This window comes from Tachyglossus aculeatus, chromosome 19 (genome assembly GCF_015852505.1).
Source record: "Tachyglossus aculeatus isolate mTacAcu1 chromosome 19, mTacAcu1.pri, whole genome shotgun sequence".
Taxonomy (NCBI): Eukaryota; Metazoa; Chordata; class Mammalia; order Monotremata; family Tachyglossidae; genus Tachyglossus; species Tachyglossus aculeatus.
In genome coordinates, this window is record NC_052084.1 from 6,511,571 (window position 1) to 6,532,195 (window position 20,625).

The window sequence follows — 20,625 nt, forward strand, 5'->3', positions numbered from 1 at the left end:
AGAAGTAAAGTGACTTTCCCAAGGTCACACAGCAGACAAGTGGAGGAGCCAGGATTAGAATCCAGGTCCTTCTGACTCCGAGGCCAGTGCTCTATCCACTAAGCCACGCTGCCTAGTCGACAGGATGTGATAAATGCTTGGATCAGCATAGTAGCAGTTTGCATGGAGAGGAAAAGGCAGATTATAGCGATGTTGTGAAGACAGAACTGACTGGATTTAATCACAGATTGAAATAAACCAATAACAAATAAAGTATTATTATTGTTTTTTATTACATTTAATGATAATAATAATGACATTTATTAAGCGCTTACTATGTGCAAAGCACTCTTCTAAGCTCTGGGAAGATTACAAAGTGATCAGGTTGTCCCACGGGCGGCTCACAGTCTTCATCCCCAATTTACAGATGAGGTAACTGAGGCACACAGTAGTTAAGTGACTTGCCCAAAGTCACACAGCTGACTATTAGCAGAGCTGGGATTTGAACTCGTGACCTCTGAATCCAAAGCCCGGGCTCTCTCCACTGAGCCACGCTGCTTCTTTGTTGAGCACTCACTTTCTGTAAAGCTCTGGACTAAGCCTTGTTTCTGTTGTAATCTTCCAAGTGCTTAGTACATGCTAGTGATTGAATAAGGTACAAGGGAAATAATTCAAACAATCCCTGGCCCTCAGATGGCCCACAATCTAAAATGCAGGGGGAGGACTGGCTACAGGTACAATAAAAGAAATAATAAAATAATCAGTCAATCAGTCAACTCTTTAGTGAGTGGCTACTTTGTGCGGAGGACTATACTAAACACTTGGGGTACTATAATATAACAGAGTTGGTAGACATGTTCCCTCCATAAAGAGAGTCAATAGTCTAGAAGGGGAGACAGACAATAATAAATAAATTGAAGATATGTTCATAAGTGCAATATTGAGGGAGGGGTGAATAAAGGGTGCAAATAGTGCAAGAATTATGTAGAAGGGAGTGGGAGAAGAAGAATTGAGAGGTCAGTTGGGGAAGGTTTCTTGGAGATGTGTTCTTAAAAAGGTTTTGCGGGTGGAGAGAGTGAGCAAACCAAAGAAATGTACAAATGACGAGAGAGAAAGAAGGAACCATACTGAATCGTATTCTCCCCAGAGCCTAGTGTAGGGCTCAGCATAAACAATCAATAAATCGATAAATATCATTGATTGATTAAACTGTAATGATTTACTGTTAGTCTTATCACTGCTCTGGCAGGGCCTTCCCTGGTCTTCACCCATCCCATTTAGCAAATGGAAATGCACTTGAATGCTAAGGAGACAAATTACTCAGAGAAAGCCGCGTGGAGGAGGTGGCTTTTTAGGAGGACTCTGAGGTAAATTCCTCCAACTTCTAGGTCACCATGCATTTGGATTTCTTTACCAACACAGATTAAATATCCCAAGGAAGGCAGTAGGGAAGATACACAATTCAAGAAGGGGGACAAAAAAGAAGTAAAAATCAGAAGATTTGGCTTCCCCCATTGGTTTATGGATAGCTGCAATCTGCAATTTATTTTAGTGACTGTTTCCCCTGCTAGAGTGTAAATTCTTTGAGGGTAGGGATTTATCAACTAATTCTACTTTACTCTCCCCAGCCCTTAGTGCAATACTCTGCACATAGAAGGTGCTCAATTTGTACTTTAGATTGGATTGGCTTCTGTACATCATCCCATCCCAAGTTTGTCTCCTTCCTCTTCCTTGCCAGCAAACAAGGAAAATGGAGTTAAAACCTACAAATTCCACAATTATGAAGGGCCTAAACTAGAGCATTCTGTTTGAAGCATAGTCCAACTCAAATGCAGAAGTTTAATTATATAAAATGAGCAAGAGAAACTGTGACTAATATAAAGTAAGATGACCTGTTGTCCTGGGACAGCCCCAATTCCGGGATATTTATTTATTTTTCTAAGGAACCTGATTGCTGTTTAGGTGTGCAGATTGGCTAGGAGAACCCTAGGCACAGCAGGGACTTCCCATCTAAGCTTCCTTCCCTCTTCCACACCTCTCCTATTTCCTTTTTAACTCCTCTCTCCTGGAGAACGGATGTCAGTAAAAGTACCCAAACAGCTAAAGCATTGGTAGGGTGAAATAGGGTGACCAGAAGAAAGGCAGTCAGAAGATACACCATGAAGCACAGCCTTCGAGAATGCAGCATCCACAGCTGAATGTTGGGAGATAACTATGGCACATAGACCAGTCTGACATGCTGCAATCAAGAACGATGTGGCTAGAGCAGAGAATGGTGAGACTAAAAGGCAAAACTGAAAACAGTGCCAGGCACTGCAGCAGTAAACAAGAGTCAGTCTTGTATGGGCACAATAGGGTTGGAATAGTCAATCAAACAGTCCCGCATTCATCTTTTCAGGCATACTCACATACATTTCTGTAAACTCATAAGCAGTGTTAGAATCTGAAATTATTTTCTCTCTGAAATTGTTTTCTTCAGGCACAGTGATTAAATTATTTTTCAACCATCTGAATTGTCATTTGCATGGATCTACATAAATTATATATATTTTTTCTAACGCACTCAAGCTTAATAAGTCAGCCTCTTGTTTTTCAGCCACTTCCCTATCAGCAACACCCCCTTACTTGGTGCAATCCTCCTTATCCCCCTTCCCTGATTTGCTGGCTGAGAGAATTCCTAATTAGGAGGAAGGAGTTTTAGATCCTGCTCTGCTCCCTAACTCTCCAAAGTAACTTTTGGAGCCATAATACTACTATTAGTAGTAATAATAATAATCGTAGTATTTATTAAGCACTCACTATATGCCAAGTACTTTAGAAAGTGCTGGAGTAGACCCAATACAATAAGATGAGAAACAATACCTGTACCACATAGGGCTCACAGTTTGAGGGGGAAGAAGTGTAAGCCATGTTGAGGAGCTGTTACAGGGGAGCACACACATGAAGATCGTGAGCCCCATGAAGGACAGGGACAGTGTTTAATTTCTATCTTGTATTTACTCTCAGGACAGGGACAATCAATCGATTAACCAACCGTATTGAGTGCTTACTGTGTGCAGAACACTGTACTTTGGAGACTACAGTATACCAGAGTTGGTAGACAAATTCCCTGCCCATAATGAGCTTTCAGTCTAGAGGGACCATGCCTAGGTCTTTTACTTCTTTTGTATGTTCCCAAATACCTGCTAAATTGTTTTGCATCCAGTAGGCCCTAAAGAAATGCTGTTGATTGATTCTGCTTTGTCTCCACAAGGCAAATCTCATTATTTCAGGGGAACCAGGATGAGAGACAGCTACCAATCCCAGTCTCTCTGATTTGAAAACAAGGTGGGAAATTGAACAGTGATTTTGCTGGGCAGAAATCTTAGAAGTTTTATTTTTACTTAATGGTATTTTTTAAGTTCTTACTATGTGCCAGGCATTGTACTAAGCACGGGGATAGGTACATGATATTCAAGTTGGACACAGTCCCTGTTCCTCATACAGATGAGGTAAGTGAGACAGAGAGAAGTTAAGTGATTTGCCTATGGTCACACAGCAGACAGGTGGCAGAGCATGGATTAGAATCCAGATCCTCTAATTCTCAGACTGTTGGTCTTTCCACTAGGCTATGCTCCTTATCCTTTCCAAACTGCTATCCAGTTCATTTTGTGTGTGTGTGGGGGGGGGGGTGGGAGGGGGGGGGGGGGAGAGCAAAGAGTTGCCTGCCAACAGCTCTTTGATCTCCTAGTCTCATCTAACCCTTTCCCCTACCCCCATTTTCCCCCCTTTCTAGATCACCTTCTCTTGTCCTCCATTTCCTCTCTCTCACCTACTTCAGGCAACTACTATAAACAGCTCCCACAGAATCAAACCAGATCTAAATAGCAAAGTTAGCCTGTTATGTCAACATCCCTATTTAGCACAGCCTCCTGGTCCATTATACTCATAATTACCCTTCTACATTAAACAGAATGCCCAGTTCTGGGGACAGAGCGTCTATGAGGAGTCACAGGCTGCTTTTCAGGAGAATTGTTTCTTTAACTTAATTTGGGCATCTCTTACAAGGGAAGAAGCAATTCCAGACTTGGTATTGAACAGAGAGCTGAAGATATGAACATAAAATGAATGAGAATCACGATCTCATTAGCATTGGGAGCAGAGCTAAAGTGAAAAATTAGAAAGATAAGACCAAACTGTGAACTTAAGAATGGAAATATTATTTGCATGTGAGATAGACTGAATAAAATCAAGTTCAATGAGATGCTGAGTGAAAGAAGAAAGGGAAGCTGTCCAGTTGTACAGAATTATCTTAAAATACCAGAATAAACATCAAAGACAACCTGGATGAGAGGGATTCTGAATGAGGAGCCAAGACATTTTGGATCTGCAGCTAAACTGTTACTGCATAATCCTAGACCTATAACAACCTAGCTGGGCCTGTTTATTTGTGAAATGGGGACAGATTATAGTCACTCGCTTATAATATCTGTCAATCACCTTGAAATCCCCAAAGAAACAAAATGAACAGAAAGTTTTCCTTGAAATTCAATGCATTAGTATTGAACGTGTAACTTGGGAGAAATAAAAGCCTACTTTCAAACAGGAAAGAAGACGGGTCTTTTTCTTCCCAACCAATGCCTCCATTTTTCCTTCTGGCCTTTCCCTCAGCAGGAGCCCAGTGGGAAAAGAAAATAAAACCTGCAGCTGCCTGCTCTGAACCCCCAGGCAAACGTCTCCTCTCTCTAGAGACAATTGGCACACTGCCCCAGGGGCAGGTGGCCCAGTGGCACTCTCCTGGTCACAGGCAATATTTCCAGATAGCCAACTCACCATCAGATGTTTGCTGGGTGACTTTGAGGGACTTGCTCTGATATCTGTACCACTAATGCCAATTCTACCGTGCCAGCATCTTATCTCATCTGTTTATATTGTTTCTACCGCAGAGATTGGCAGATACTTAGCCCTCAGTAAAAACCACAGTGATTACAGCTTTAGTGTCTAACAAAGGGAAGAGCTGGGGGAGAAGCAATTAAACAAATGTATTTTTAAAGTGTTTTATGGTCGTTTTAAGCATTTCCTAGGAGTAGCTGGGGTAGATAGAAGATAATATGGGGCTCAGAGTCTAAGAGAAGGGAGAACAAGGTATCTCATCCTCATTGTACAGATGAGGAAATGAGGCCCAGGGAGGTTAAATGATTTGCTGGAGGGCACACAGCAACACTGAGGCAAAACCACAGCTCTTGACACCTCACCTTGTGGCCTCCCAGTGTAAATAACAAATATACAACATATTTGGTATGTCTCCCATAACAAATATCAAAAAGAAAACCCTGGAAGAGAGCAGATTTGAAGAAAAACTGCAGAAGGGAGATCAGTTTTCCCCCAAATGTGTGCATCACCACAATATTTATGCAAATGATTTTTTGGACAATTGAAGTTAAAAATTGGGTGGTGAAAATCAACCTTCTGTATCCCTCTAGACTGCTTTGTCTCAACCGTTTTATTTTCATTCTTGCATAGACAGATATAAACACAGCAATAAGGATTAGGAATAGAACAAGCCCAACCAAATCATGTTTCTGTTTTTCTCCTTTCAGTTTTAATGTTTCCTTTTAAAAATACACGAGAGAGGATATCTGAAGAAATACGGAAAAAAGAAGCATATTTGATTGAGAGACAGACTGTTTCTGCTTTCTTTGGAATTGATTTTCTGACCTGAACGCAGCAAAGAATTAGTCATGTATCCTCCTCATGCCCATACATGGAGGAAAGTCTACAGTGATGATACAAGGCTGACTCAAACAAGAACTGTTCAGAGGGAGCATTCACAGCCAGACTGACAACTCTCGCAGCTAATGGATCTTAACAACAGAAGCACATTTTGTGGAATTTTGTGCCTGGTTGCACACCGTTAACAGATATTTGTAGGTTGGTTCTTGATGATTTTGCACATGAAGGGCTTTGAGAGCCATCTGACATGGCGTCATCGTGCCACTATACTAAGTAATCTTCATAATAGAAAAGTTTGCAGGACACCAATAAATCTTGAAGACTTGCTCAGCACACAGTAAGCACTCAATAAATACGACTGAATTGAATAGGACTCTGGGAGAAAAAAAATCAGGGAATTTCTTTTCATGAGATGAAGAGTTTTTGTCTTGGACTAGATCTAGTTTGTGAGCCAGAACTCATTTCTCATCCTTGGTTAATGGCTTTTATTTTGCCAGTGGTAAAAAGGTGCTGGGCTATATGTGCTGTCTACCTGCAGTTATTTCTTCCATTTAACTCCCCTTAGGTGACACTTCCCTATTTTGGGACAAGCCATTCAATTCTCAGTCTCTGGAGTCAGAAGAGCTCCTGAAATCTCTATGTTTTATGATGGTCTTTCAAGGTCAAACAAATATGTATCAAATGATTGCCATTCCCTAATACAAGTTGCCTACTGCAGTCACTGCTCTAAGGAATAGACAATCTATGTAAATACACTTATTTTGGGAAGCACTGGTCTGGCCAACAAGCCAGTAATAAAATTCATTCAATCGTAAAATAGGAATCTTGTGGGCCGATAATGTTTTGCCAACACATCTGTATTAAACATAGGCTAACAGCATTTTCTACTTGAAATGCCTAATTGAATCTCTGTCCTGTTTGCGCTCTAGCTATTATGATAAAGGTGATGTGATATTTCACTAATCCAGTAGGAAGTAGGTTAAGGAGTCATCTGTGAGGAATCTTATCCTTGCCTTCTGAATTTGGCAGAAGATGGAGAACATCATAGGGACATCTTTTTGGCCTACGCTGGCCTCTGAAACATAAGACCTCACTGCAACTGACATGAATGGACTAGTTAAGGCTCATAGGTAAGATTCCTTAATAGTCTCTCATGCCTCACTAATAGTTATCCAAAGGGAGAAAACATTGACCATAAACAATACATGCTGTCCTTTGACTTTTATTACTATCTTTAGCGTAAGATTAAAAATTTTATTTTTTTAATGGTATTTGTTAAAGTGTTTCCTAAGTGCCAGACACTGTACTAAGTGCTAGGGTAGATAAAAGCTAATCAGGTTGGACACAGTCCATGTCCCACATGGGGCTCACAGTGAATTCTCATTTTACAGATGAGGTAACTGTGGCACAGAGAAGTTATGCAACTTGCCCAAGGTCACACTGCAGACAAGTGGCGGAGGAGAATTAGAACCCAGGTCCATGAAAAGTAATGTTTATAAACTGGGTTGGAAGTCGGCAGTCGTAAAAGCTAATTTTGTTCTGCCACTCATGTGGTGGTCAGTTATGCCACCTCCACCTGTAAAACGGCAGTTAACGATATTTTCTTGCAAGACTGTGGTGACAATAGCTCCATGGGGCTCTGAGCTGCTTGAACAAAACGTAACTTAGAAAGACAGTCAACAGTTAAGTCAACAGCATTTTGTAGTGCTAAAAGAGGGCAAAGAACAAATATAAAAGGCTGTGGAGAATTTCAAAGGAAGAACCAGTCATGATCTTCTTCCCCTGGAAATTCACAATCCAGGGATGAAGACAAACACGAATACACAAACATATAAAAATAAACATTATTTCATTAGGGGCTGGGAAAGATGATAAGACTGAGTAAACGAAGTTTTCCTATAATCCATGGTTTGCATTTTTGCAAAACCGTACATTATAGAAAACTTGCAGTGTAGCACTCACTATTCCCAAGGCTCTGTGCATGTGCATAAGCAGTTTAGCCCCCAAAATGTTCTCGGAGGAGTCGGAACTTTTCCTATTTCCGTAATCAATTATGTCCTCGCAAATTGTGTATTGAAAATGCATGCTATGACAGAACTGAGAGCATTTTGCACGTCCAACACATACAATATTTAAGGCAGAGGCATCCACAGTTGGTATAACCAGAAATCCTATTGGTCTTTACTGAAAGACCCAGAATCATCTCCATTTTAGGGCCACTAATTAGAAGCTCGTAGTTCAAGCAAATACTTTATACAGGGCCCCGAAATGATGGAATATAAAAATGAAGCAATCCATGGACCATATTATGGATGTAATCGGCACGGGCTTCAGATGTCCAATGTTCTATGGTTGGTCACCTGGTGTCACGGGAGTGCATTCTGGAGCTCTGATAAATGCCATTTGGAGTTAAAAGAGAAAAGCATCTCAATCAATGATACTTATTGAAAGCCCACAGAGTCCAAAGCACTTAGTACAGTGCTTGGGGGAATAAGACAGAAGCAATGTATATATTCTTTGCCTTGAAAGGGTTTTACAATATACTGGGGGTGATACACAAAAAATATTTTCAAACAGTGGCAGCAGGAGGAAGAATAAGGTTATAAATGAGGTAACAAATGAATCATCAGAATGAGATGGTTGAGTAATTGAATATAGAAATACATAACTAGAAACATTCAACGTACTCTACCGAAGACAGGAATAAAATTCATACAAAGATGGGGGGTGGTTTGAAGTACCTGGAGTGGGGAGGAGGAGGGTGTTGTGAATCAATCAGGGACGACTTCCTGGAGGAGGTAGGGCTTAAGGCCAGATTCGAAGATGGGGGAAAGTTTTAGTCTGGGAGAATAGGAACCTCGGTTGGCATTTCTTTTGGTTTATAGCTTTTAGTGAACGCATGAATCTAGTAACAGCAGTTTTCTTTTGCCTGTGTCCTTGGGCCACACGGGAGCCGCATTCGTCCTCGTTTAAGACGAATTTGCATTACTTATTCTTGTACAGACACCCACACCCACGACACCGACGAAGACAAAGGCAAGCCCTTTTGGTAAATCCCAAGAGCAGTTCAAGTTCCCCCGCTGTCTCCCATCTCCAAGGGGCCTTCCGCACCTTTATGAGAAATTTGATCTCCAGCCGAGAAAATTCGAAATTGGGCGTGATTTTTTCATCGTAAGAGTGAGCTAAGGCGTTTTCAACCGGCTACGTTATCCTCCCTGAACGCGGAGCAGCGAGTGGCTCTGTGTGCGGTTTCCCAGCTCCCGCGTTTCCCCCAGAATTGGCTGGTTTTCAGTTGCGGATGAAGTCATCGCTATACATAGCTTGCATATCAGCTCGTTAAATTGGCGAGCACCCTGAGATCCTTCAGGATTAAAAAAAAAAAAAATAAAGGAGTTCTGCAAACAACGATCGCCACCGTTTGCATTTCGATGGCTTTCCCATCCCGAAGGAAACCCGGGGACCAATCAATCAATCAATCAATCAATCAATCGTATTGATTGAGCGCTTACTGTGTGCAGAGCACTGTACTAAGCGCTTGGGAAGTACAAGTGGACCACAGCAGGGACCGGACACCGAGACGTCCAGGGACGGTGAATGTAGTGAGCGCCTCTGCCCACGAGGAGCTACAAAGAGGGGATGATGGCTCTTTAAAGAAAGAGGGATACGAAGGAGCTCGGCAACAATAAGTCTTTTTAAGACAATAGCGAGGGAAAGGGCCGCAACCAGTTGCAGGAGAGGATGGCGGGGTGGGGATCCCCTGTGCCCGGCCCCTTAGGACGACAGATTGGGATTTTCGGTCTGTTCAATCAATCAATCAATCAATCAATCGTATTTATTGAGCGCTTACTGTGTGCAGAGCGCTTGGGAAGTACAAGTCGGCAACACATAGAGACAGTCCCTACCCAACAGCGGGCTCACAGTCTAGAAGGGGGAGACAGAGAACAAAACCAAACATACTAACAAAATAAAATAAATAGAATAGATATGTACAAGATAAATAGAGTAATAAATATGTACAAACATATATAATATATACAGGTGTTGTGAGGAAGGGAAGGGGGTAAGATGGGGGATGGAGAGGGGGACGAGGGGGAGAGGAAGGAGGGGGCTCAGTCTGGAAAGGCCTCCTGGAGGAGGTTCATTCATTCATTCATTCGTTCAGGTTTATTGAGCGCTTCCTGTGTGCCGGGCAATCAATCGTATTTATTGAGCGCTTACTGTGTGCAGAGCACTGTACTAAGCGCTTGGGAAGTCCAAGTTGGCAACATATACAGTCCCTACCCAACAGTGGGCTCTGTACTAAGCGCTTGGAAAGCACAATTCGGCAGCAGACAGAGGCCATCCCTCCCCAACAACGGGCTCACAGTCTAGAAGGGGGAGACAGAGAACAAAACCAAACAGACTAACAACATAAAATAAATAGAATAGATAGGTACAAGTAAAATAAATGCGCTTGGGAAGTACAAGCTGGCAACATATAGAGACAGTCCCTACCCAACAGCGGGCTCACAGTCTAGAAGGGGGAGACAAAGAACAAAACCAAACAAACAAAATAAAATAAATAGAATAGATAGGTACAAGTAAAATAAATGCGCTAGGGAGGCTGGCAACCTATAGAGACAGTCCCTACCCAACAGCGGGCTCACAGTCTAGAAGGGGGAGACAGAGAACAAAACCAAACAGACTAACAACATAAAATAAATAGAATAGATAGGTACAAGTAAAATAAATCATCATCATCAATCGTATTTATTGAGCGCTTACTATGTGCAGAGCACTGTACTAAGCGCTTGGGAAGTACAAGCTGGCAACATATAGAGACAGTCCCTACCCAACAGTGGGCTCACAGTCTAGAAGGGGGAGACAGAGAACAAAACGAAACAGACCAACAACATAAAATAAATAGAATAGATAGGTACAAGTAAAATAAATCATCATCACCAATCGTATTTATTGAGCGCTTACTATGTGCAGAGCACTGTACTAAGCGCTTGGGAAGTACAAGCTGGCAACATATAGAGACAGTCCCTACCCAACAGCGGGCTCACCGTCTAGAACGGGCAGACAGAGAACAAAACCAAACAGACCAACAAAATAAAATAAATAGAATAGATAAATCATCATCATCAATCGTATTTATTGAGCGCTTACTATGTGCAGAGCACTGTACTAAGCGCCTGGGAAGTCCAAGCTGGCAACATATGGAGACAGTCCCTACCCAACAGCGGGCTCACAGTCTAGAAGGGGGAGACAGAGAACAAAACCAAACAGACTAACAAAATAAAATAAATAGGATAGCTATGTACAAGTAAAATAAATAAATAAATGGGGACAGGCCGGATTCCCAGGACGCACGGTGGGGGGTCGGGGGAAGGGGGGGGGGTCTCCGCTCCATCCTCTCGCGAGAGGCCGGGGTGTATGGGGGGGGGGGGGTCCGCCCCTCGCCCGCCAGAAACGGTGCAAATTCCCACCGGGGCGTGGTAGGGGGAGAAGCAACAAAGAGGGCCGGAATCAAAGCCGGCGCGGGGCCCCGCCCCTCTCGCTGCAGTCGGAGGGATTGGAGGGAGAGGAGGGAGGAGGCCGGCCGTCGGCGGGGAGAGGGAGGGCGCCTGCGTGCTCTGCAGCCCGCGCTCCCTCCCGCTCCTCCTCCTCCTCCCGCTCCCGGGCTCGGCGGGGGCTGCAGCAGCTGCCGCCGCCGCCGCCGCCGCCGCCGGTTGCACCCCTCCTCGGCCACCCCGGCCCCCCTCGCGGGGTGGGGGGCTCAGCCGGGGAAGGAAAGCGTTAGCGAAGAAGAAGAAGAAGAGGCGGATCGCCGGCGCCCTCCCCGACACAGACGACAGGCAGGCCGCGAGGATGGTGTAACCTTGTCCCCCCCGCAGGTCGAGGGGAGGCCCGGACACTTGTTCCGTTGGGCCGCCGCTTCTCCCGCCCGCCCGTCCGTCCCGGCCGGGGCCGCCCAAGCCTCCGCGCCGCCCGGCACCATGAGGTGAGCTAAGGGGGGCGTGCGGTTAGTGTGCGGGGCCACCCCCTCCTCGGGGCCTTCCACCGCCCCTGCGCCCCCCATTTAGCCCCCTGTGTCCCTCACCCTCGGTCCTCCACGTTTCCCTTTCAATCAATCAATCAATCGTATTGAGCGCTTACTGTGTGCAGAACATTGTACTAAGCTCTTGAGAAGTACAAGGTGGCAACATATAAATTAATCAATCAATCAATCGTATTTATTGAGCGCTTACTGTGTGCAGAGCACTGGACTAAGCGCTTGAGAAGTACACGTTGGCAACATATAGATCAATGAATCAATTGTATTTATTGAGCGCTTACTGTGTGCAGGGCACTGGACTAAGCGCTTGGGAAGTACAAGTTGGCAACATATAGACCAATCAATCAATCAATCGTATTGAGCGCTTACTGTGTGCAGACCACTGTGCTAAGCGCTTGGGAAGTACAGGTTGGCAACATAGATCAATCAACCAATCGTATTTATTGAGCGCTTACTGTGTGCAGAGCACTGTACTAAGCGCTTGGGAAGTACAGGTTGGCAACATATAGATCAATCAATCAATCAATCGTATTTATTGAGCGCTTACTGTGCAGAGCACTGGACTAAGCGCTTGGGAAGTCCAAGTTGGCAATATATAGATCAATCAATCAATCGTATTTATTGAGCGCTTACTGTGTGCAGAACACTGTAGTAAGCGCTTGAGAAGTACAAGGTGGCAACATATAGATCAATAAATCAATCAGTCGTATTTATTGAGCGCTTACTGTGTGCAGAGCACTGTACTAAGCGCTTGGGAAGTACAAGTTGGCAACATATAGCGACAGTCCCTATCCAACAGTGAGCTCACAGTCTTTCCCCTGCCCTCCCCTCCGGCCTTCCCTCCTTCCCTCCCTCCCCGACCCCCATCACGGCTGACAATTGCCGGAGCCGGGATTTGAACCCATGACCTCCGACTCCAAAGCCCGTGCTCTTTTCCGCTGAGCCACGCTGCTTCTATTTATTGAGCGCTTACTGTGTGCAGGGCACTGTACTAAGCGCTTGGGAAGTACAGGTTGGCAACATATTCCTCCCTCCATCCTCCTTTAATAATGGCATTTATTAAGCGCTTACATGTGCAAAGCACTGTTCTAACAGGTGATATGTTTATACGTATTTACTACTCTATTTTACTTTACATATCTATTCTATTTATGTTAGTATGTTTGGTTTTGTGCTCTGTCTCCCCCTCTTAGACTGTGAGCCCACTGTTGGGTAGGGACTGTCTCTATATGTTGCCAGCTTGTACTTCCCAAGCGCCTAGTACAGTGTTCTGCACACAGTAAGAGCTCAATAAATACGATTGATTGGTATTTGTTAAGCACTTACAATATGCAAAGCAGTGCTCTAAGCTCTGGGGAGAATACAAGGTGATCACGTTCTCCCCTTCTCCGCATCCCTCTTCCTCCCCCCCTTTTCTCCCACATTCCCCCCCTTCCCATACCCGCCATTACTCTATTTATTTATTTATTTTATCTGTACATATTTATTCTATTTCTTTTATTTTGTTACTATGCTTTGTTTTGTTGTCTGTCTCCCCCTTCTAGACTGTGAGCCCGCTGTTGCGTAGGGCCCGTCTCTATATGTTGCCAACTTGGACTTCCCAAGCGCTTAGTACAGTGCTCTGCACACAGTAAGCGCTCAATAAATACGATTGAATGAATGAGTGAATGAATTCCTTCTGGGTCCCCTCTTTTCCTCCCCCCTCACCGGATTCTGTCCCTCCCACTGTCTAAAGGAAATTCTCCGAGTTGGGAGAAATCTTGGGAAACGGGAAAACTGTTTTTTTGGAGGATTTTTTTTTCCCCGAGGGGTAAGGGGGTGCCGGGTGTGTTTTTATTCTTAATGGCTGTAATTCCAAATGGGAAAAGTTTGAGGCCTAATGAGGTCTGGAAGCGGGGAGGGGGCTTCCCGAGTTAAAGGTGAAACCTCATTCATTCATTCAGTCGTATTCAGCGCTTAGAACACTGCTCTCCCCATAGTAAGCGCTTAATAAATGCCATCATTATTTAGAGAACGCCTATTGTGGGCAGAGCACTGTACTAAGCGCTGGGAAAATACAATACAGCAATAAAGACAGGCAGTCCTTGCCCACCACGGGCTCACAGTCTGGGGAGGTGGGGAGAGAAAATCCCACGAGTGTGTGTGTGTGTGTGTGTGTGTGTGTGTGTGTGTGTGTGTGTGTGTGTGTTTTGGGGGGATAATTTATCTTTACGAGTCTCCTTTTTTCGCTAGAGAACTCCTAAATCAAGGTGCTAGGAGAGTGTAATGTTTCAGAAGCCCATTCCCTGCCCCCCGGCTCTTTTTCAGCCCGTGTTGCATTGCAGCAGCTGTTTTCCTTCCTCCTTTGTGTAATCAATAAAATAGAAACCAAACTATTCTCCTTCACCAAAGGAGACACTTGGTTGCCCCGTTTTCGGGATTGGATAGTTTTAATTCCAAAAAAGAGAAATTTAATCGTGTGGGATTTTCCCCTTTTAGTTTCTCCAACGTCTAAGAGAATAATAAACCCTGATGTGCCTCATTCATTGGAGATTTTTTTTTTTCCTCAAGCCTTTCCCAACCCATGTTTTGTGCACATAACCTCCTCTTTTCGGATTGGTGCAAGACTCTTGAAAAATGTGGCTTGGAATAATGAATGTTGATCCATTCTGTATTATCATCCATATAGGCCTTTACGTTAGGTTAAACAATTGGGGATAAAGTAAATTACCCCATTCCTCCCCTCCCTCGAAGTATTGTCTTACATGCAGTTGGATTCGAATCTCCTTTGTGTTAAAGATTAATGGCCAGCAGTTGCCAAGACCTTTAGAATATAATACAATGAGATTCACTTGATATATTCCACATTTTTGCCTCTGCAAAAAAAATGCCAAGTCACATAATTTCTTACATTTGAATAGTTTCAGTGTAAGCTTGAGTTTTCATATTGTGTCTTTGAGGATAAAATTATTTAATTTACTCTGCATATTCCTCTTTCACTCATTTCTTTTAGGTTATTTGACTGTAGTCAATTGGCTGCTACTTTGCATTGTTGTCTGGCTGAGCTTTTTCTCAGTTTTTTGAGGGTGTTTTTTGAGCTAGTCCAGATTATGTAGTTTACATCTTGATTACTTTCTTTTCATGATTTTCAAGTCTGTTCTCGTGTGCCTCGTGCCGTTCCTAATAGTAGTTGGTTTCTTAGGTAGTTTTTAAAGTAGAAAAATCATGATTTAATTGAATTTTGACATTCAAAGCGGAAGACATGGCGTAGTATCCTTTAAAATAATAGTGTGCTTTAAAATGGTTTAGAGGGTTTATTAGCATGGTTTGAATTATGTTGTCTAATTAGGTGGTATTTATAGATGCATTTGTGAACGTTCACACCTATAATGAAATATGTGCTGTACGGTACTCATCTTCTGTTCCCAAGCACTAAATATTGTAAAAGATTGTGCAAAGTGAAAGTATTTAATTTTTAAAGCATTTTAAGAGTAGTCTCAAAATTGAAACAGAGACACAATAGATGAGTTCCATTTTGGTAGTTGTTCAATGAAAGAAAAATCTTAATGGCTGTTGAATGGAATGAAGGCAAACGCTTTATTTTAACAGTGTGCAGATTGTCATTAACAGAGAAGACTGGGAATTTAAAACCGAATATCCATATGTTGCAAAGTCAGTGTGCTTTTAAACTCGTTTCCTCAGTGTGATCTTAAAATGAATGAGAGAATTAGAAATTCTACTCACTTTTATAGTAATGTATGTACAGAACATGGAACATATCAGGAAAACTCTTTGGCAGTTCGTCTGAAGTAATTTTTCATGAACTACAATAAACTCGAATTTTAACAACTCAAGAGACCCAAGATTTATGTTTGTTACTTGTAGTTTTTTCTACCGAACCAGACTTAATATACGCCAAAATACTTTTAAAAACTATTCTTCAGATACAAACTTCTTATGTTTCAATGAGGGAACATCATGCTTTAGATCCCTTATGAATTTTTTTTATCAGTGAGATTGAAGTGATTATTGAGCAGACTAAAGCAGGTTAAAAGAGTGTTGTGAAAAATTTCTCAGGTAGAATTTTCTCAGGAATGGGCAATTGGATGGAAAACTTATGTATAAGAGCACGGGCTTGGGAGTCAGCGGTCCTGGGTTCGAATTCCACCTCCGCCACTTGTCAGCTGTGTGACTTTGGGCAAGTTGCTAACTTCTCTGGACTTCAGTTACCACAACTGTAAAATGGGGATGAAGACTGTGAGCCCCACATGGGGCAACCTGTTAACCTAGTACCTACTCCAGTACATAAAGCAGCACTTTACAAATACCATCATTATTATTATTGAGCCCGTTCTTGGAGTTTTGGGTGAGTATGATGCTCGAGTGACACCCGTAACAACCTTCATCTTGTTTGGGAACACAAGTTTAAGTAGTAACAACTTAATTTTTAAACCATTAATAGTAATTATAATTACGGTGTCTAAGCGCAGACTGTGTGCCAAGCACTGTACTAAGCAGCGGAGTAGACTCAAGGTAATCAGGTCCCGCATGGGTCTTAAGTAGGAGGGAGAACAGGTATTGAATTACCCTTTTGTGAATGAGGGAACTGAGGCATAGATAAATTAAGTGACTTGCTCAAGGTCACACAACAGGCAAGTGGCAGTGCAGGGATTAGAATCCGGGTCCTCTGACTCTCAGGCCCGTGGTCTTTCCTCTAAGCCACGCTTCTTCTCTAGCTAGCAGCTAATACTAACACAATCTTCACTCTTCATAAAACTTCTTACCTTAGTGTTTTTAAATAGTGTCTGGAATTACATTGATGTTTTCATATATTTTAGAATAGTTCTTTTTTGACTGGAGAATTCCATTTAGTCGAAGGAGAATGTGGTGGTGAAACTCTTATGGAAAAGTATTTATGGTATGAGCTATTTTCGGGTTACCATCTTTTAGAAATACATTTAGCCTCTGGTTCAGTGTAGTATCCACAGACAGAATTGCAGTGGAAAGTAGTCTGCATAAACCAGTGAAGCAGCATGGCCTAGTGAATAGAGCACAGACTTGGGAGTCAGAAGGACCTGGGTTCTAATCACACTTTGCTGTGTGACCTTGGGCAAATCACTTAACTTCCCTGGGCCTCAATTACCTCATCTGTAAAATAGGGAGTGTGAGTGTGAGTCCAATGTGGGACTGGGATTGTGTCTAACCTGATAAGCTTGTATCTACCCAGCGCTTAGTACAGTGCTTGACACAAGCACTTAAATACCATTTAAAAAACAACAACAAGTCCACCTTTGAAGACAATGTCTTTTGGAAGAAACACTTGATTCTAAAATTGAATAAAATGTCAAGAAGTTTCATTTGGGCTCTGTTTCTGATGTGAAGTGTTTTAATAACGTTATACAAGACAATATGTACAGAGTACTAGTACTAGATAATCTTTTTATTTCCTCAAAACAATCCTATGAGAAAGGTTAATGTTCCCCATTTCACAGCTAAATGTGAAACACTATAATTTATGAATGAATTCCTTTTTATTGAAGTTGGTTTTTCATTCACTTTGGCTAATTGCAAAATATCTCTAGTGAAAAATCAGTTGTGCTTACTGGTTGGATATGACAATGCTAATGTTACAATAGCATGCTTTTAATTACTGTAAAGTGGCTAATTTAGAGAAAATAGAAAACATTTTATGTAGTTTGGAACATTTTTGAGAATTTGCCAAAACTTGTCTGCCGTGGGCATTTGTTCTCTACAACATATTAAAAAGAAGACAACAAAACTAAATGCACCCTGGTAATCTAAAGAATGTTGAAAGTTGCATCTTAAAGTTGCACTCTAAATTTATGAATTACTTGCAATTTTAGTATTTAACCAATGATCTCCTTCTTGCCAAATCCAATGGGCTCTACTCCATCCTAATCCTCCCTGGCCTCTCAGCTGCCTTGGACACTGTCGACCATCCCCTTCTCCCAAAAACATTCAACTTCGACTTCACTAACCCTGTCCTTTCCTGGTTCTCCTCCTTTCTCTCCAGCTGCTCCTTCATGGGCTTCTCCTCTACCTCTCACTCCCTGACTGTGGCTGTCCCTCAGGGTTCAGTTCTGGGTCCCCTTCTATTCTCCATCTACACCCACTCCGTTGGAGAACTCATTCCCTCACAAGGCTGTAACTACCGCCTCTTGTGAATGATTCCCAAATCCACATCTCCAGCCCTGATTTCTCTCCCTTTTTGCTGTCTCACATTTCTTCCTACCTTCAAGACATCTCTACTTGGATGACCTGCCGTCACCTTGGATTAACCATGTTAATCCAAGCACTTATCCTATCCTGCCCCCATATCAGCCTCCTTGCTGACTTCCCTGTCTCCTGTCTCTCTCCACTCCAGTCCCTACTTCATTCTGCTACCCCAATCATTTTCCAACAGAAACGTTCAGGCCACGTTTACCCACTCCTCAAGAACCTTCAGTGGTTGACCATCCACCTCCCCATCAAACAGAAACTCCTTACTGTCGGTTTTAAAGCACTCAATCATCTTGCCTCCTCCTACTTTCACATCCCTACTCTCCTACTACAACCCAGCAGGCACACTTTGGTCCTCTAATCCCAACCATCTCACTGGGCCTTGATCTTATCTATCTCACCACCGATCTCTCACCCATGTCCTGCCTCTGGCCTGGAACACCCTCCTCAAATCCTACAGAGTTACTCTCTCCCCACTTCAAAGCCTTGGTGAAGGTATGTCTCCTCCAACAGGCCTCCTTGAATGGGCCCATTTTTCCTCTTCTCCCTCTCCCTTCTGAGTTGCCTTGACTTGCTGCTTTTATACATCCCCGCTCCCAGCCATACAGCACTTATGTCTATATCTGTAATTTTATGTATATTAATGTCTCTTCCCTCTAGACTGTAAGCTCATTGTGGGCAGGTAATGTGTCTGTTATTATATTGTACTCTCCTAAGGGCTTAGTACAGTTCTCTGCCTACAGTAAGCACTTGATAATACTACTGACTGACCGACTAATGGATTTATAGGCAGTTTATTTCAGCTGGACCTGGAAATTCAGTTTAGATTACCCTTCATTTTACGTCACTTTATTGACGGAGTCATAAAAAACTACAAGTTCAAATGATAACAATTTGTGATTTGTAACGATTGCAAGTATTCTTGGACTGAGCCCCCTCCTTCCTCTCCCCCTCCCCCCCGCCTTACCTCTTTCCCCTCCCCACAGCACCTGAATATATGTATATATGTTTGTACATATTTATTACTCTATTTTACTTGTACATATTTATTCTATTTTATTTGGTTTATATGTTTTGTTTTGTTGTCTGTCTCCCCCTTCTAGACTGTGAGCCTGCTGTTGGGTAGGGACCGTCTCTATATGTTGCTAACTTGTACTTCCCAAGCGCTTAGTACAGTGCTCTGCACACAGTAAGTGCTCAATAAATATGATTGAATGAATGAATGAATATCCTTCTTGACCTGGCTTTGTGAAGCAGCTGCTTTTCTAGATGAGAATCTGGTTTGTATCTTTTGTTAGGAAACTTAGAAGACAGTTTCCAAAATAATAATAATAACACCACCTTGCATTTGTAGAGCACATTTACATTAGTTATTTTATTTTATCCTCAAAACATCCCTGAGAGATAAGGGGAGGCAGGTATTATATTATCCCCATTTTACAAATGAGGAAACAGAGGTCAGAGAAGTTGTGGCTTCTTGAGGTCACACTGAAGAGATCTGGGTCTAAAACTTGGTTCTCTTGACTCCCAGAGCAACGTTCTTTCCCTTAGATTCTGCCCAGCCAGAAGAATTTCCCATAAGCAAATGTTTATCAAATAATAATGATGGTATTTGTTAGGCGCTTACTATGTGCAAAGCAGTGTTCTAAGCACTGGGGGGGATACAAGGTGATCATGTTGTCCCATGTGTGGCTTACAGTCTTAATTCCCATTTTACAGATGCCGTAACTGAGGCTAAGAGAAGTTAAATGACTTACCCAAGGTCACACAGCAGACATATGGGGGAGCCGGGATTAGAACCCATGACCTCTGACTCCCAAGCCCGTGCTTTTTCCACTGAGCCCTTCTGCTTCTCTGGTATCAAATGGTAGTGTGAGCACTTATTAAATCATGCAAGAGAGTTCAAAAATTAGTAAGCAAGGGAAACACCCCAAAGACGCCCTTAAGTCTCAGAGGGAATAATTGTTTGCTGGAATACTGTTTTGTAAACTGTTCTTATTATGCTGTGTTTAGGTTTTAATTCTGTTGGGATTGCATAATACTGAAGTCAGATCTGACTCTTGGTGAATGTATGGCGAAGGGGTAGAAAAATGGGCTCAGCTGGAGTGGGAGATAGAGGGTTTAGCCCACTTTATTCCATGCCATGAAACCTGTTAAAAAATTATCTTTTGGATACACCGATGGAGAGGAGGAGGCCCCCCAAATCTACCTTTAGCTCCTTTGGCCCTGCCCGTATTGAAGGACTTGGATCTTGGTTTTCTCTACTTCTCTTTGGCAAATGAATTAAGCATCCGTATGAACATTTTCTTCCCTCCGATTTCTAATCCTTTAAAAACATTTAGGCATTCTGTCTCCACTCTCTTTGGCCACTGCACCCAGCTTGCACTCTCTATTTCTCTCAAGCCAGCCTTCTCACTGTGCCCTGTTCTTGTCTCTCCTGCTGCCACCCCATTGCTCATACCTTTTCCCTTGCCTGGAGCAATCTGCCACTTCAAATCTGACAGGCTGCTGTTCTCCTCATCCTCTAACCCTGATGAAATCGGGTCTTTTCCAAGAGGCCTTCACACATTGATCTTTAATTTCCCCACAAACTGCCACTTCAGCACTTCTGTCCCACCTAAGCACTGGTATACTCCAGAACACTGCAGCACTCAAGTACATATTTTACATACCCT

At 42.8% G+C, this 20,625-nt stretch overlaps 1 protein-coding gene across 1 annotated transcript in view; it reads left to right on the plus strand.

The window, feature by feature from the left end:
• Positions 1-11,332: 11,332 nt before the first annotated feature.
• Positions 11,333-20,625, plus strand: part of ENAH (ENAH actin regulator) — a 112,163-nt gene continuing 102,870 nt past the window's right edge. The window contains exon 1 of the mRNA XM_038760984.1: positions 11,333-11,677. Within this exon, the coding sequence (XP_038616912.1) occupies positions 11,673-11,677 (5 nt within the window). The 5' untranslated portion in view covers positions 11,333-11,672. The remainder of the gene's footprint in view (positions 11,678-20,625) is intronic.